Source organism: Salvelinus namaycush, chromosome 19 (assembly GCF_016432855.1).
Source record: "Salvelinus namaycush isolate Seneca chromosome 19, SaNama_1.0, whole genome shotgun sequence".
Taxonomy (NCBI): Eukaryota; Metazoa; Chordata; class Actinopteri; order Salmoniformes; family Salmonidae; genus Salvelinus; species Salvelinus namaycush.
The window spans coordinates 20,763,962-20,780,798 of NC_052325.1; the positions used below are offsets into that span (position 1 = coordinate 20,763,962).

The window sequence follows — 16,837 nt, forward strand, 5'->3', positions numbered from 1 at the left end:
AATTTGCAATGTGTTTACACAGCGGGTAATGCAGAAGTATTTTCTTTTTCACTATGATTAGCTTGTCAAAAATTGACAGATACAAACTTGAAACCACTGATCATGACAATGGGGTGAAACTCCTGGACAAAAGTTGTGATTGTCCATTTAATACTGTCCATTTTACTTCGACCTGTTCTGTTTTTAGGAAATGTTGCTTGTTAACATGACAGCGCATTTTTTATTCGATTGAGCGCCATTTATGTTAGGCTATTTGATCGTAAAAATTGTCTGTCTCATTACATTGTCATACATGTTATCTCCAACCTGTAGATTACAGAAAAGACCACACACTCTTTCTACCATATCCTATATCTGCTACATGATTTATGTTAGATTTATTTATTTTTGACAGAATGTTGGTGGAGCGCTGCAGAGCTGCATCTCTCCAACAGCACCCTGGAGGGGCGCACTTGGAATGGACAAGCAAAATAGTTTGCGCCCCTACCTTTAACAAAGTGGGCACTGCTTATCAAAAGGTGGCATCAGCGCTAACCTAAAACGCCCACATGCCACTGGTTGAGAGAAATTGTCATAGTTTTTGGGCAGAATTATGTGAGGTTTTATGTGTTGCTGTTGGAGGTGCGTCTTGGTCAGTTTAGCTCAGAAAATTCTGCCTTCGTCAATCTGCCACCATAGGCAGCCGCTTAATCCTGCCTAATGAGCAGGCCGGCCGTGAGACAAGCCAACTAATAAATGGTATTCTGTAATGCAATGAAATGTGTCTACCCACATGGTCCAATAAACATAGCAAAGCCTTACTGTGCTGAACCTCATCGGCGTAGTAATCACAGTCTTTCTGTCCATATAAATACACTGGATTTTTGGCTTCCTATAGATGTCTTTTAGTCATTCAGACAAGCCGTCTTATAAATATTATCTTTGTAATGTAATGGGCTATCAACATAGGAAAGCCTTACCACACTGAAACTCATCTGCCCCATCCTCACAGTCCTTCTGTCCATCACACAGCCACACACTGGAGATGCAGTTACCGCTGGGGCAGGCGAAGTGGCCCTCTTCACACTTCTGCCCATGGGAAACTAGGGCCGACAACAATGGAAGGGAAGAGTCATCTGAGAGGTGATTCAGTGGTGTTAGCAGTTGATGTAACTCTTCAATAACACAGACCCCAAAGCAAATCGGGGAGAAAAATAGGTTTATTCAAAGAGGACAAATCATAGATGTTATGCTGAGAGGTAGACAAATCAAATCAAATTTTATTGGTCACATACACATGGTTAGCAGATGTTAATGCGAGTGTAGCAAAATGCTTGTGCTTCTAGTTCCGACCATGCAAGTAATATCTAATAAGTAATCTAACAATTTAATCTAAGATGTTCATTCTCCCCTGTCCTCAGTGATTCTCTCCACAGAACAAAGAGACAGGATGTAGTTTTATACCCCCAACCCTAGCCTGTGGTTGACCAATTAGAATTCCTGGCAATAAGATTGGGCCAATGGCCAGATAACACGTATCGCATTTCAGGCGCAATGTATAGACAATTTGGACCAATGAGAACTTGCCATGTAGATTTCCATTGATCATTAATTCCCTGTTACAGAAAAAACACTATTTCCATTGATCGTTAATTCTAGTCCTCTTGACCTTTAGACCTCTGCGTTGTGTATTATTCTTCGAAATATTCATACAGTGGTGATTCAGGTCATTATCTTTTCCCTAAACTTGAACTCTGGCACCCCTAATCAAATGAAATCAAATTTTACACACAATAGGTGTAGACCTTAACATGAAATGCTTACTTACGATGCAGTTCAAGAAATAGAGTTAAGAAAATATTTACTAAATAAACTGAAGTAAAAAATGTAATAAATAGTAACACAATATAATAACGAGGCTATAAACAGGGGGTACGGGTACCGAGTCGATGTGCGGGGGTACAGGTTAGTCGAGGTAATTTGTACATATACTGTAGGTAGGGGTAAAATGACTATGCATAGATAATAAACAGTGAGTTGCAGCAGTGTAAAAACAAAGCTCCCCCCTTCGATGTAAATAGTCCTGGTGGTAATTTTATTAATTGTTCATATAGCTTGGGGGTAGAAGCTGTTAAGGTGCCTTTTGGACCTAGACATGGCGCTCTGGTCAGATGCCGATCAGGATGCTCTCAACCGATCAGGATGCTCTCAATGGTGCAGCTGTAAAACTTTTTGAGGATCTGGGGACCCATGTCAATCTTTTCAGTCTCCTGAGGGGGAAAAGGTGTTGCAGTGCCCTCTTCAAGACTTTCGTGGCGTGTTTGGACCATGATAGTTTGTTGGTAATGTGGACACCAAGGAACTTGAAACTCTTGACCCGCTCCACTAATCATTTCAGAAAATGGTATATCTATGTTTTTTGATTTTATGCAAGTCTTCTCTAATTGAAGCTGACTTCCTCAATCTGTCTTCCTTAGGCAGAGAGAGGAGAGAAGGGAGGAGAAGACAAGACAAGAGACTCACCCTGGCAGTTGGTCTCATCTGCATAATCGCCACAGTCGTTGGCTCCGTCACAGATCCAGGAGGGGTGGATACAAAGGGAGGTGGAATTACAGCTGATGAAGCCTTTCTCTTTCACCCCCAGTTTGTAGAATTCAGAGCAGTCTGTGTTGTCTACACAAAAACATTAGCTAACCTTAGCTAGCTAAACACAAGCTACTGTAAATCCACTAACAGTAGGTAACACTAAGGTATACAAAGGTAACATTAAACAGGTTTCCATCCACAGTTTTTATGTAAGTAAAGTCATACCGTATAAAAAAAAACTCACCACAGCTGTAATGGAAACAGGAAGATTCGGTACAGTATTATAAATGCAGACCGATCATTTGTTTGTTCGACATGGTGAGATCTTTTTGTGTCGGTAAAATGAATAATGTGAGAAATGGCGGTGGAAATGCCTTTATGCACAAATATTGTAAATATTGTATAATAACCATCATCTGGCAAATAAACTTGGAGTCATGCAATGATATGGTGTGTGGTCCTGCCACTACGACTCGGGAAACCATGTAGTTTCTTAGGCTACATGTGAATTAACTTATGATGAACTTCACAGGGTGGTGCACTGTGATCTTGATGCTCCTTTCCAATAAATGTCAAGGGTCTTATTCTGGTGCCTTGATGACAATTGCTTGACTGCTGTGCCAAATAAAACAATTCTTGCTCTTATCCATAATAACCTCATCATGTAGACTAGTTTACCCGCACAGCCTACCAGCACTGTATCTGTGAGCTGTTGGCAAGAGCGCACGTGCCAAGACCAGAGTAGGCACATTTGCTATTTAACACAGCAGTTTGTGACAAAACTATCTGTAGAGTTGAAAATATGATGTAAACACATTGAACTTTAGACTTACATGAAAACTTACATGAAAACGTATCCGAAAAAGTACATTTTGTGTACACTACTTTATCCACAACAAGTCTGTTTGGTGGAAACACACCACTGGTAGGAAAATGCATATATTGTCTTAGTGCGGATTTTAGAATATTTGCATGAAAATCATTTGCCAATCAGATGGAGGCCTAGCTAGTAACACTGTACATTAAGTTGCTTGTTTACCTGGGTAATAACAAAGAAATTACAATCTGGATAATGCTGACTGACTGAAAACAAGCGATCCATCAATGGTGATGAGGTCACCATGTTAGCATAGTGCACTTTTTTGGATCATGACACATACCATACCTTAAAAAGGCTTAACTTACTGCAGTTCTTTTCATCTGAGGCATCAGCACAGTCAATGACCTGGTTACACCAGGCTGAGCCGGGGATACAGCTCCCATCCTGGCATGAGGATTCAAACGATGCACACGTGACATCTGAGAGGGGAGAGAGAAATTAACGCTTCGAAAAAACCCGATGCTACGAACAACTCATCAGAAAGAGAGGGACCAGTTAATAGTGTAATCCAGGTAGATGGCTCAGTAGTGTTTAGCATCAGGTCTAGGGAGGATATCTAGGATAGGGAGGATGTCAGGTGTTTGTGTACGTGCGCATTATGTGCGTGCAGGCGTGAGAAGCAAACAAGCAAAGGTATACGAATCATCAAGTCCACTCCCGAGTGGCGCAGCGGTCTAAGGCACTGCATCTCAGTGCTAGAGGTGTCACTACAGACACCCTGGTTCAAATCCAGGCTGTATCACAACTGGCCATATTTGGGAGTCCCATAGGGCGGTGAACAATTGACTGAGCGCCGTCTGGGTTTGGCCAGTGTAGGCCGTCATTGTAAATAATAATTTGTTCTTAACTGACTTGCTGGGTTAAATAAAGGTAAAAAAAAAACATCAGGACTTATTAATGATCATTTAGTTTATGCGAATGCCATTTATGGTCTGCACTACTAATAAACAAATGCAAATTAGATACTGAAAACCTACAGGGACATTATATTTGATCGATCTAGTAAAAAGGGGTTTTCTCGCTCGATTTACCATCTACGGAAACTATGGTATTTTCATTTAAATGCATATAATAAAATGTTTTAATGGTTATAGAAACAGGGGTGTTGTTGATAATTTGCCATTAAAAAAACAAACCGACTGCATGCTTTGAGAGTCATTACAGCTAGATGTGCCTGAAATCTCAGTCCTTGGGAGCTTCATCCATCTTTAGAGAATCCTACTGCTGCCTCATGGCCTCTCTTAATTGTCTCGTTTCAGGTTTAAAGCACATTAAGTTCCTGTTAAAGAGTGCTGGGTTTGTTTTCCTCTGGGCCAACTGCATGCAGCTGAATAACAGCCACAGAAGCTAAATTGAAAATAATAGCAAATAATGACACTTGATTAGAATAGGAATGACAAAGATTGGAGATTCGGGCTGGGGCAATCTTTGCATGATTTTCTGAAAAATGTGTGCCCAATATCCTGCCCTTCTGTCTCAGACAGTATTCTCTGTCTGAGAGTGGCCCTTGGTCTTTGAGGAGCTACAGTATGTGATGCTGGGGCTCATTAAAGAGAGAGAGGCTCAGCCCAGTGTGAAGCCTGCTATATGCTGCACACACACACACACACACACACACACACACACACACACACACACACACACACACACACACACACACACACACACACACACACACACACACACACACACACACACACACACACACACACACACACACACACAGAGAGACCTGGTCAGGATTGACTGGGAGATTAAGCGGTCAATCTATCCATACTCACTGTTACAGAAGGCCTCGTCTGAGTTGTCCCCACAGTCATCCACCCCATCGCAGAAATGACTGTTGGCCACACAGCGTTGGTTGTCACACGCCCTGAAGCCTCTCCTACAGTCCCTGTTATCTGGTGAAATTACAAAAGAAAAATGTGTTCACTTCCAATAGGAAATGGTAATGGTAGTAATCTTCTTCTTGTGACATCCTCTAGATAACAACTGTGCAGTCCCACACTGAATGTTCTCTAGCCAATTCTTCAATGGATGTCATCAGGGTTGGGATCAATTCCATTTCAATTCCACTCAGAAAGTACACCAAATTCCAATTCCTCATTGAAAAGCATTGAAGTTAGTTGGAATTGGAATTTCAGTGTACTTCCTGAAGTGATTGAAATTTGTATGGAACAGACACCAACCCTGGTTGTCGAAGAAGTGGATATCGATTAAGGCAGCCCCCTGCACCTCTCTGATTCAGAGGGGTTGGGTTAAATGCAGAAGACATATTTCAGTTGAAGGCATTCAGTTGTACAACTGACTAGGTATCCCCCTTTCCCTTTCATATGTGCTGTAGCCAACCCCGCTATCGTTGTCATGCCACATGGTTGGCTACAGCACATCCATTATAGGAATGGGCTTGTGCTTGCTTGCATGTAGTAGTAGATCATTCATTATATTTTTGTTGACTGGGAGAGATTTGAAGTACCAAAATGCTGATATGAGATCAATTGCTTACCACAATATTGCATTTTCTCATCTGATTTGTCTTTGCAGTGCGCTATTCCATCACATGTGAACTGATAGTTGATGCACTCGCCGTTTCCGCATTCAAACTCCTTGTGGATGTTGCAGGAGGAATTCTCTGCTGCAAAAGAAGATGACTAAGCTAGTTAAACAAGTTAAGTCAAATGTTTGTGCATTTTCTCACCACAATGGCTTTAGCTGTGGTCTTAAAGTTAGCAGTAGCCGCACCAGGCTTTGCTATAACTGTACCAGTATGACCTTTATGTTAAACGTACAAACACTGCATATTCCCCTCTGAAACAAAGTTAATTGGGTGCTAATGTATTACAACTACCTAAAACAGTCTGTCCTTGCCAGTGAATAAAAGTGTATAGATAATTACTGGAGAGGAAAAAGTTGAAAATCTGTGAGAAAATGTTTGTGAGAATTGTAAGATTATTGAATGTATGGTTGGTTAAAAAGCTAAATTTCGGGACTCCAAGTGGCACAGCGGTCTAAGGCACTGCATCGCAGTGCTAGTGGTTTCACTACAGATCTGGGTTTGATCCTGGGATTTGTCGCAGCCGGCCACGACGGGGAGGCCCATGTGGCGGCGCACAATTGGCCCAGTGTCATCCGGGTTGGTGGAGAGTTTGGCCGGCTGGGATGTCCTTGTCTCATCGCGCTCTTGCGACTCCTTGTGGCGGCCGGGCGCACGCACGCTGACTTTGGTCGCCAGTGGTACGGTGTTTCCTCCGACACATTGGTGCGGCTGACTTCCGGGTTAAGCGAGCAGTGTGTCAAGAAGCAGTGCGGCTTGGCTGGGTCATGTTTCGGAGGACGCATGGCTCTTGACCTTTGCCACTCCCAAGTCCATACGGGAGTTGCAGCGATGGTACAATACTTTAACTACCAGATGGATATCACAAAATTGGGGAGAAAAAGGGGTTAAAAAATAAATAATCTCATAACTTACAAATGCATCTGTTGTCATCTAATAACAAACGTGCTCCCCGACAACTACAGTTGACTCTTCCATCTGGGGTCAACAGACATAAGTCACCACAGCCACTGTTATTGAGTCTGCATGGGGACAGCTCACCTACAGAACACACGGCCAATCAGAGATATTATAGACACAACAGGAGACCAACAACAGATGCTTTATAGACATAACATGAGGCAAAAAGACAGAGACAAAGTGAGGTTGCAATTATTACAGTATTTTGCAATGTCAAAGACATTCAGAATTTTTATTATCAACTGTTTTTAAGAACATTTAACGCTGAAGAACGACCAATAAACTCAACTGAATGTCACCAGTTTATTAATGGCTAAACCTCAATTAACAGAGTTTATTCCAAGGCCAACGGTCCCAACCCACAGCTCCCACCTCCCACCAGCCCAGCATAAAGAACGCATCAGCTCAGTCAGTGTAACAGGAACAAGCAGGTATGGTCTCATCCTCCCTGATAAAGAAAGAGCAAAGCATGCAGAGGGAGGGGAAACAATAAAGCACAGGCATCACCAGTGCTCACCGGAGAGACACGTGACAAATGAACCATAGCTTTCCTTTCCTTCCCTCCCCTCCAAACCTCTGTCTCTCATTCACGCATCAGTGTCTGTGTGTGGGGGATGTGTATGTGAGGGATGTGTCGGTGTGTGTGTGTGTGCGCATGTGTGTGAGGATGGATGGATGAGTCAGCAGGCCTCTGGAAGAACTCCTAGAGCCCCCAGGTTCAGATTGGCCTCATCTGATTACAGAGGAACGGGAGGATCAGGAAGGACAGACAGGAAGACTGATGAAAATGTGGAAACATTGACTTCACATTTAACTATCTGGAGGAGGAAAAATGGGGTGAGATGAACAGCGGTCCTGTGTGACTCAGCTTTACATGTAATAGCGTGACGGTAGCAATCTAGGTTCAATGCCCGCAGGGATCACATACATACTAAAATGGATGCATTACCTGTACTGTAATTAGCTTTGGATAAAATGTTTTATTAATTTAAACATTGCAGGTTGTTACTTATCAATTGGCAAGACGGAGAGGTCAAAAAGTTATGTCTGCGATCATTTGTGATGATGAAATAAATTAGAAGGAAAAGTACCTCAACATCTTCACAGAGAGAGTCAAGCCGTTGTGAAGCTCTTAAGTACTTTTCCCAATGTCCTAGTACTTACAGTACATATGCACTCTTCAGAGCCCTCCTATCGAACTCGGGGATTATTTTTATTAATTACGTTGCCAGCTTTAGTTTCTCCCCAGCTAAATAAAACCATCTTAATATATCATTCCCACCATTTTCTTCACATCAAGAGAAGGAGCCCTGGATTGTAGATACACTGCTGTGAGTCCTACTGGAAAACCAATAAGTAAAGAGAACCCCAAACCCCAAAATAAATTAAACAGACAAATGTAGGCAAATGCACAGATCTGAAACAGACAGATGAAAAAAAATACTATTACACTAATAGATCTATTCTTCTCTTACACATTCCATATTGTAGAGAAATAATGTGTGTGTATAAGTGCATTGCACAGACATACATGGGCTCCCAAACATTCACAAACAATCTATCCCTGTCTTTTTGAGATAAGATTCCAGGGAGTTGGTGTCGTAAGTCTAGATTCCAGGGAGTTGGTGTCATAAGTCTAGATACTCACAGCTGTTGGAGTCATTTGTCACAGCGATGATTCCCATGGGCTGGTGGGGGATATCTGCTCGCAGAACCTTGGTCTCTCCACCTGTGTACTTGTTGGATCGTAGCACGGCCCTGCGAGCCCAGTCCGACCAGAAGATGAAGTCCCCATAAATAGCCAGGCCAAAAAACGTTCCTGGCCCTGACTTCACGATGACCTGTGATTTACAAAGCAGTACATCAGTGAAAGCATTCATAACTTGTTTAATATGTCTAGAGTGCCAATACCAAGCCATAGCTAAGTCCTCTACATCCTTGTACTCTAGTAAAACATATATGATTGTCAAAGACTTCATGTCAATTACATCTAAACATCACATTAGTAAATATTGATGAAAACATAAATAAAATAAAATAAAAAAACAGACTTTGAATACATAGCACGAAGAAATAAATTGATCACTGCATCATCAACTCCTGTACACACAAACACATACAACCTCTCCTAGGTTACTGCTAAACCCAGATGTTGTTGCTATGTAAATGTAGGACAGTGTCACAGAGAGGGAGGCAGGAATACATCAGACAGATGGCTCCTTTGGGAGTCTCTCTCTATGCTGGGGCCACCAGGCAGGTCTTCCTGCAGTTCTATAGTCTCAGCAATTAGTGGGACATGCATGTAACCATCATCACATTAGCCCTGCTGCCATACAGGGATTAATAGGACAGGTGTTGATACAAGGAGCACAGCTTGTTACAGGAAAAACAACTGGCCAGCAGGAGAGAAAGAGCAAGAGAAAGGGCAACCAGTGGAGCACAAACAACATTGTAAATATCACCAATATTTATCTCTTTATTTATCGTCCCCTACTATTCCTACTACAACTATTTACATTGCTAAAACACTGTACATTGCTAATATAGTTAATATAACACTTGAAATGTCTTTATCTTTTTGAGGGTAATATTTAATGTTATATTCGAATATATTTTTTTATGTTTTGTGTCTTCTCACTTTTGTTGATTGTTTATTTCACTTGCTCTGGCAATGTAAACATGCTTCCCATGCCAATAAAACACCTATGAATTGAGAGAGAGAGAGAGAGAGACGACAAGGAGGCCAGAGGGATTTTGACGGAAATTTGATTAGGGAGAATGCTAGTTTTATACACAGGGACTAATTACCACTGTGTTCAAAATCTCTCATAGTCTACTTATATGAAATTTCTTGCCACGTGTGCTCCCTTTCCAGCCTCTAGGTCACCAGGCTGCTCGTTATGGCGCACAACTGTCACCATCGTTACGCGCACCTGCGGAGACTCACCTGGACTCCATCACCTCCCTGATTACCTTCCCTATATATGTCACTCCCTTTCGTTTCTTCCCCAGGCGTTATTGTTTCTGTTCCAGTGTCATGTCTGTGCGTTGTTCGTGTTTTGTATTATGTTACGTTTATTTATTAAAACACTCACTCCCTGAACTTGCTTCCCGACTCTCAGCGCACACGTTACAGTTCTGAGTAAATTAAACCAAACTTTATGAGTTGTAGAAAACAAAAGGAAGGGAAGCGCTGCTGGGATATAATAGTAGAACTTTATAGGTAGATGTTCTTTGGCAAAGGGGTTAAATGGTCAGCAAGAAAACTAAAAGGACCAAGGCATTATTCATATGATTAAAATGCATTTATTGTTATGGCATGTTCAATAGAACAAACTATTTAAAACTCTGACTTATTTTAACATGGCCTTCGTCAGGGAGTACTTTGAGAACTTTAAAAGTATTGTTTGACTTGCTTAGGTACAGTTGTAAATTTACTAGGGTGGGGGTGCTAGTCCAAAACTTTTCTTTATGCTTTGGGGAGGGTTATGTGATTTGTTATTGGGCACAGGGGCTGGTCGTGTATTTCCCCCTGGTTTAGATTCCATATTTTGCAGGTTTTACTATATAATTTCTTCCATATAGCCACATTTCCTCATCTGCTTGCTTGTGTCTCCCCTATCGAGGTGTGTTGTTACTTCCCTTATGCACTATGCTTTTCTGCAGCTTACTATACAGTCAACATTATCCTGCCCTCTGTTCATAGTGACAATAGTGGTAGGTGGATTGTTTGCCCAGGTCTGCAGTAGGTTACTAGCAAACATATCACACATAAAATCATTCAAATCTGCACCAATTTTCAATATAAATCCATAAGAACATAGAGGAATAGCTGACAGGCAGCAGAGGCCAGGTGTTTCTTTGCAAGAACACATGAAAGAACAGTCAAGACATGAGACACGCAGCTCAAAAAGCTCTCCTATTGATCTTGTTTAGGCCATGAAAGTTGAATTTACTGTATAACCTATTCCCCTCTTCACATTTCTCAAAATAGTACAAAATATATAGTGATTAATTTAATTCATATGAATCGATTATTTTTAAACAATTCTTTGAATGAATGACGTGCTTCGCCATTGTAGTAATTGCAGTTTGGTTAAATCGTGGTAAATTGAATCATGGGAATCATAAGAATCATCTGTGAATCGCAAACAGTAAAAGGAAACAATTTAGCTGTAGCCTTCATTTTGAATTGTGTCGCTGCAAAACAAATTTTGTAGATACTTTAGGTTTATTTGGACATTCAATTTATGAGACATTGCAACTCAATAGATGCTAGTAGTCAGCCTGAAGTAAACACTTCTAAAAGCAAGATATACTGTATGTTGGCTCTATAAAATCCACGATGCCTGCTGAAACAGTCATTTTCAAAGTTTTTCCCCCAAACCCTTCCCAATTAAATGTTGAATGCAAGGTAGGCCTACCTGGCAGAATGATATCATGATGATTTATATGCACATTTGATTTACATACTCTGCCATCACATGTGCAGTACAGAAATCTGACAGAAACATCACTAGCTTAACACAAATGTACTGTAACTAAAACTTGTCTGGGACATATTTTCAATAACGCCTTCTAACACCTGACACCAATATAGTGGATTGAGGGGTACCCTGACTGGGACTCAAACCCTGGTCCCTGTGACTGTCACTCCAAAACCATTATACTGAACAGCTTCTACCCCCAAGCCATGAGACTGCTGAACAGTTAATCAAATGGCAGCCCGGACTATTTACATTGACTCCCTTATTTATTTATTTATCTTAATCGTTTTGCACGGACTCCTTTGCACTGGCTCTATGTACACTCGATAGACTCTACCCACACATACTACACTGACACTCCAACACACACAAAACACATACACACACACACATGTATATTGACGCCACACACACTCACACATTGACACGCTTTCACACTTCACATACACTGCTGCTACTCTGTTTATTATACAGCTTATCCTGATTGCCTAGTCACTTTTACCCTTACCCACAAATACAGTTTGATTTGATTTTGGCGACTCCGGGATGCTGGCCTTCGAGGCAGAGTTCCTCTGTCCAGTGTCTGTGTTCTTTTGACCATCTTAATCTTTTCCTTTTATTGGCCAGTCTGAGATATGGATTTTTCTTTGCAACTCTGCCTAGAAGGCCAGCATCCCGGAGTCGCCTCTTCACTGTTGACATTGAGAATGTTGTTTTGTGGGTACTATTTAATGAAGCTGCCAGTTGAGGACCTGTGAGGCGTCTGTTTCTCAAACTAGACACTCTAATGTACTTGTCCTCTTGCTCAGTTGTGCACCGGGGCCTCCCACTCCTCTTTCTATTCTGGTTAGAGCCAGTTTGCTCTGTTCTGTCAAGGAGTAGTACACAGCGTTGTACAAGATCTTCAGTTTCTTGGCGATTTCTCTCATGGAAAAGCCTTCATTTATCAGAACAAGAATAGACTGACAAGTTTCAGAAGAAAGTTTCTGGCCAAGAATGTTTCTGGACATTTTTAGCCTGTAATCAAACCCACAAATGCTGATGCTCCAGATACTCAACTAGTCTAAAGTACTCCAGTTTTATTGCTTCTTTAAATCAGGACAACAGCTGTGCTAACATAATTTCAAAAGGGTTTTCTAATGATCAATTAGCCTTTTAAAATTATAAACTTGAATTAGCTAACACAACGCGTCATTGGAACACAGGAGTGATAGTTGTGATAATGGGCCTCTGTACGCCTATGTAGATATTCCATAAGAAATCTGACGTTTCCAGCTACAATAGTCATTTACAACATTAACAATGTCTACACTGTATTTCTGAACTATTTTATTTTAATGGACAATTTTTTTTAGCTTTTTTCAAAAACAAGGAAATTTGTAGGTGACCCCAAACTTTTGAACGGTAGTGTATGTCATTTAACTTTTAAAATGTGTGACCTTTCATGTGTGACATAAACAAAACCAGTGCATAAACTTCAAAAGTACCGCCCTGCACGGCCCCCACATCATCACACATAATGTCAGGAAGTCCCACTCTAGCCAACTCTCGCTCGGTCTCTCTCTCCCAACCCCCTCTCTCTCTCCCTCTGTCTCCCCACCTCTCTCCACCCGGGGTGTCTCACCGCTGCTTTGTTGATAACCCGTTAGCTCTGTTTAATTTTCACATTCTAATAGGGAGAGTGATTGGCTCGCCCCCACAGGGCTTTTCTGTGTGAGCCTTCATTAGCATGAGAGAGACCGCAGGCGGGGCACGCGGGAACCCAAACGGTGTGACTTTTGAGCCGCACGACCCTGCTTTGGCAAACGTATGGGTAACTAATTGAGATGGGCCAAAGTCCTCGGTCACAGAGGTCGTGTCAAGCACAAATTGAAATCCGTCGGCAAAGAGGAGAGCCACATTCTATTGTAATCCCTTACATGCCGGGGATACAGAAGGATACAGTACATATTCAGAATTTTCACCACTATGAATATATATTATGCAAGCAACCTCTCACAGATAAAATGAGACTGGTCCTTTCCTTTACAATTTGAAGGGAAATTACTTCTATAACTAAGTAAACCATTGACTCTGTCTTTTGAGATATAATATATGAAAAGAATGCTGAGAGGTATTACAGAAGCCATCCCTTGTATGACGGCTGAAACACCATCAGGCTCAATAGGAATGGAAGATAATGTAGCGGGTAGAAAATGTGTCCCATTTCAGCTTAAGGGGGCATAACACTGACATTTCAGCAGAGAACCATTGCCTTTGTGTCTACCATGTTTCAAATATAATTTCTCTCCTCCATAGAAAGCTATGGAGAGTGACAACGTCAGAACACATGTTGGTTCAACAAGAAGTAATTGCCTTTTTGAACTACCTATACTTTTGGTCCTTAGTGAAGAAGGTGAGATTGAATGAATATGCTCAAATTCTGTGGTCTTGTGTGCTGCCCAAGTCAAACGAACTGCAGAGTGTCTTGCATCATTAGAATGTGTTTTAATGACATCAACTAGGTATGACATTAGTTGAGCCCTTAGGTTTTAACGACAGATTAAACCTAGTCCTGGACTAAAAAGCATGCTTAATGGATAATCTCCATTGAAAGTTCTTTGTAATCCGGCCCAAAGTCTAACACAGTAACATAGTGTAACTGTGGTTGCATTTAGAGTGGCATACATAGAGAATCCTCATGTCAGTCATACTCACATATCTGTGTAAGCCATCGTAATCACACCTCTCTATCTTCCCTAGACTTCCATCAGAGAAGTAGATCTTCTCAGCTTTGTGGTCGATGGTGAGTCCGTTAGGAGTGAGAATGTCCGTGCTGACGATCACTTTCATGTTGTTTCCTACCAGGGTGGACCTCATAATACTGGGACGCTGCTCATTCCAGTTAGTCCAGAACATCAGGCTGAAATAAACATTCAAAAACCTACTATTAACTAGAAGGAGATTTGAGAAACAGTTTTAAAGGAGTCCGTTGACTGGAAACAGGAGAGATAGATAATAACAGTTATGTTTACAAGTTTTTTTATCTCAAGTCTTAAAAGCAATTTCCACCTTCACTGCAAACAGATAACCCAGATTCAATCTCTCTCTATATGCACATTTCCCCTCAGACATCTTTATACCCCCCTCAGTGAAGAGGACAAAACAAATATATGCTCTTTGAAATTGAATTAGGGGAGTGTATGATGGCTTTAATAGGACTGCAATTGAAACTTGTCAAGCTCCTTGGCTTTCTTCGTAGGGGAAAATAAACACTAATAGCTGTGAGAATTATTCATAGGCAGCTGTTTTAAATTGCCTATGGCTCTATCTGGTCGTGATCCCATAGCTCACGATGGCTTGCATGACCTGTCATCTGCTCCTCATGTTGTCTCTGTCGGCTTTGTTAGTGTCGCCTTGCAGGAGCTACTGCAGCTCCCATCTCTAATAAGGTTGGTGCTGCATTTAATAAAAAACAGTTTAGCATCAATGAATGCTGAATGGAATTGGTATTCATATTTCTTTGAGGGGACTACTAAGAATACGGAAAATTATAATTGTGTGGGATTGTAAATAAAGGGAAGATCCCTATCTATCTGCTTAGGAAGTAGGTTCTGCAAAATTAAAGGAATATGTGAATTGTATTACAGTGTACAGCAGCTACATATTCACTTCTTAGAAGAGAACGTAGAGGGATTATATCCTCATCAAACTGCCAGGTATTGTATTGTACTGATCAAAGATGAACAATGTATACTTTTGAAGTTGAGCAAAATAGAGATAGGCCTATATGTGGTTATGGTGGACCCTCCCTATAGTAGACAATGTTTACAGCATTGAAAGTCTTGAGAATTCATAGGGGCTAGTTAGAATACTATGTCAGAGAGTGCTAATTTATCATATTAGGTTACATTTAAGTTAGCAGCATTCTGTAGTGAAAATGCCAAATTGCATACTGCATGCATACCCACTCAGGTCAAATTCATTTGTGAACTCTGGGTCAGTGTTCTGTGAAAACCTCCTTGGCATGCATAATTACTATAGTTTGAGACATACTTTTATATCTTAAAGGATATAACAGGAACATTAGTTTGTTATTGTGAAAGCACTGCAGGCAGTATTTCTTCAAATGTGAGTGTGTCAAACCAATTAAATGTCTCGCCTTCACTACACCGTAGGGATCCAATCTTCCCTACAGAGCTGGATGCATATCTCTCATATAACATTCTACTGATTGCTCTAACAAAATTAAACCCACTGAGATCCGTTCAAGAGGTGACATTCGTTAGACAGAATTGTCTTTAGACAGCAAGACAATTCACTTTGTCCAAGGAGGCATGTCTTGTGTTTTAATGCTACCAAAATGTATATATGTTATATATCTGTTGAGCATATACTGTACAAACATAGCTTCAGGCATATAATGACATACTGCATCTGAAGTAGTAGCTAATGAACTACATTTGTGCTCCACACAAATTCTGACATCATTAAAAACAAGAGACTAGCCTGGTTACAGAAGTGTTTGTGATGTCTTGCCAACTCCCATGTTGTGACACTGAACATGGCAGTTGGCAAGACAACACAAACACATCTGGGACCAGGCTATCGGGAGACTTAGTAGAACTAGAACTACATACTTTTGGCACTCGTCCAGGGCGAGGACATGGGGGTGGTCGTCTTCAGAGAGTGTGACCACAGCCTGTCTGCTGAAGGTCCCGGGCCGGCTCTGGTCCACACTGTGCCTGGTGATGCTGGAGGTGGTAGAGCTGGTCCAGTACAGAGTGTCCCAGGCACGGTGGTATGCCAACCCCTCCACTGAACCCACATCTGGGGGGACACAGACAAGGACATCACCACCATCATCTAATCATCCAGCCTCCACTAGTTCATTTGAAATACTTACATGTAATGGACATGGCATTAAGTCAACGGGTAATGCAGTGCTTTGACTCCATTGATAAAGGTGGACAGAACTGAATCCACCTCAGGGGGAACAAAGTCAATGATGTCTAGACAAGGGCTGTGGCAGTCATGACATTTTGTCAGCCTGTTATTTTCGTGGAAAAAGCCTGCTGGTCTCACAGTAATTGACAGTTAATTAATATGGACACTTTTAGCATGTTTAGCATCTCCAGGCATCCACGCATACAAGCCGCTGATGCTTACCTTTGGAATATCTACATTTAAAAAAGCTAATAAATCACATTAATATACAACATCACAACTAATCCATTGTTTATTTTAGGCAGTTCTAAAGAAACATTATGATATGAAGAAAATGTATTTCAGAAGAACACAATATGAGTTGTCCTACTGTATGTTATCTGGCTATTCACCATGACATCGGCTGTAGGCTTGTTCATTTAGCAGACAAAATATGCTTACAAGTCCCGTACCATTACTTTATTT

At 41.3% G+C, this 16,837-nt stretch overlaps 1 protein-coding gene across 1 annotated transcript in view; it reads right to left on the reverse strand.

Annotated features, from left to right (window-relative positions):
* The window catches only part of LOC120063930 (low-density lipoprotein receptor-related protein 1B-like), a 345,986-nt gene that overhangs the window by 110,927 nt on the left and 218,222 nt on the right, over positions 1–16,837 (reverse strand). The window contains 9 exon segments of the mRNA XM_039014240.1: positions 960–1,082; positions 2,503–2,652; positions 3,751–3,864; positions 5,227–5,346; positions 5,952–6,080; positions 6,915–7,040; positions 8,608–8,800; positions 14,144–14,348; positions 16,066–16,255. Coding sequence (XP_038870168.1) covers positions 960–1,082; positions 2,503–2,652; positions 3,751–3,864; positions 5,227–5,346; positions 5,952–6,080; positions 6,915–7,040; positions 8,608–8,800; positions 14,144–14,348; positions 16,066–16,255 — 1,350 coding nt within the window.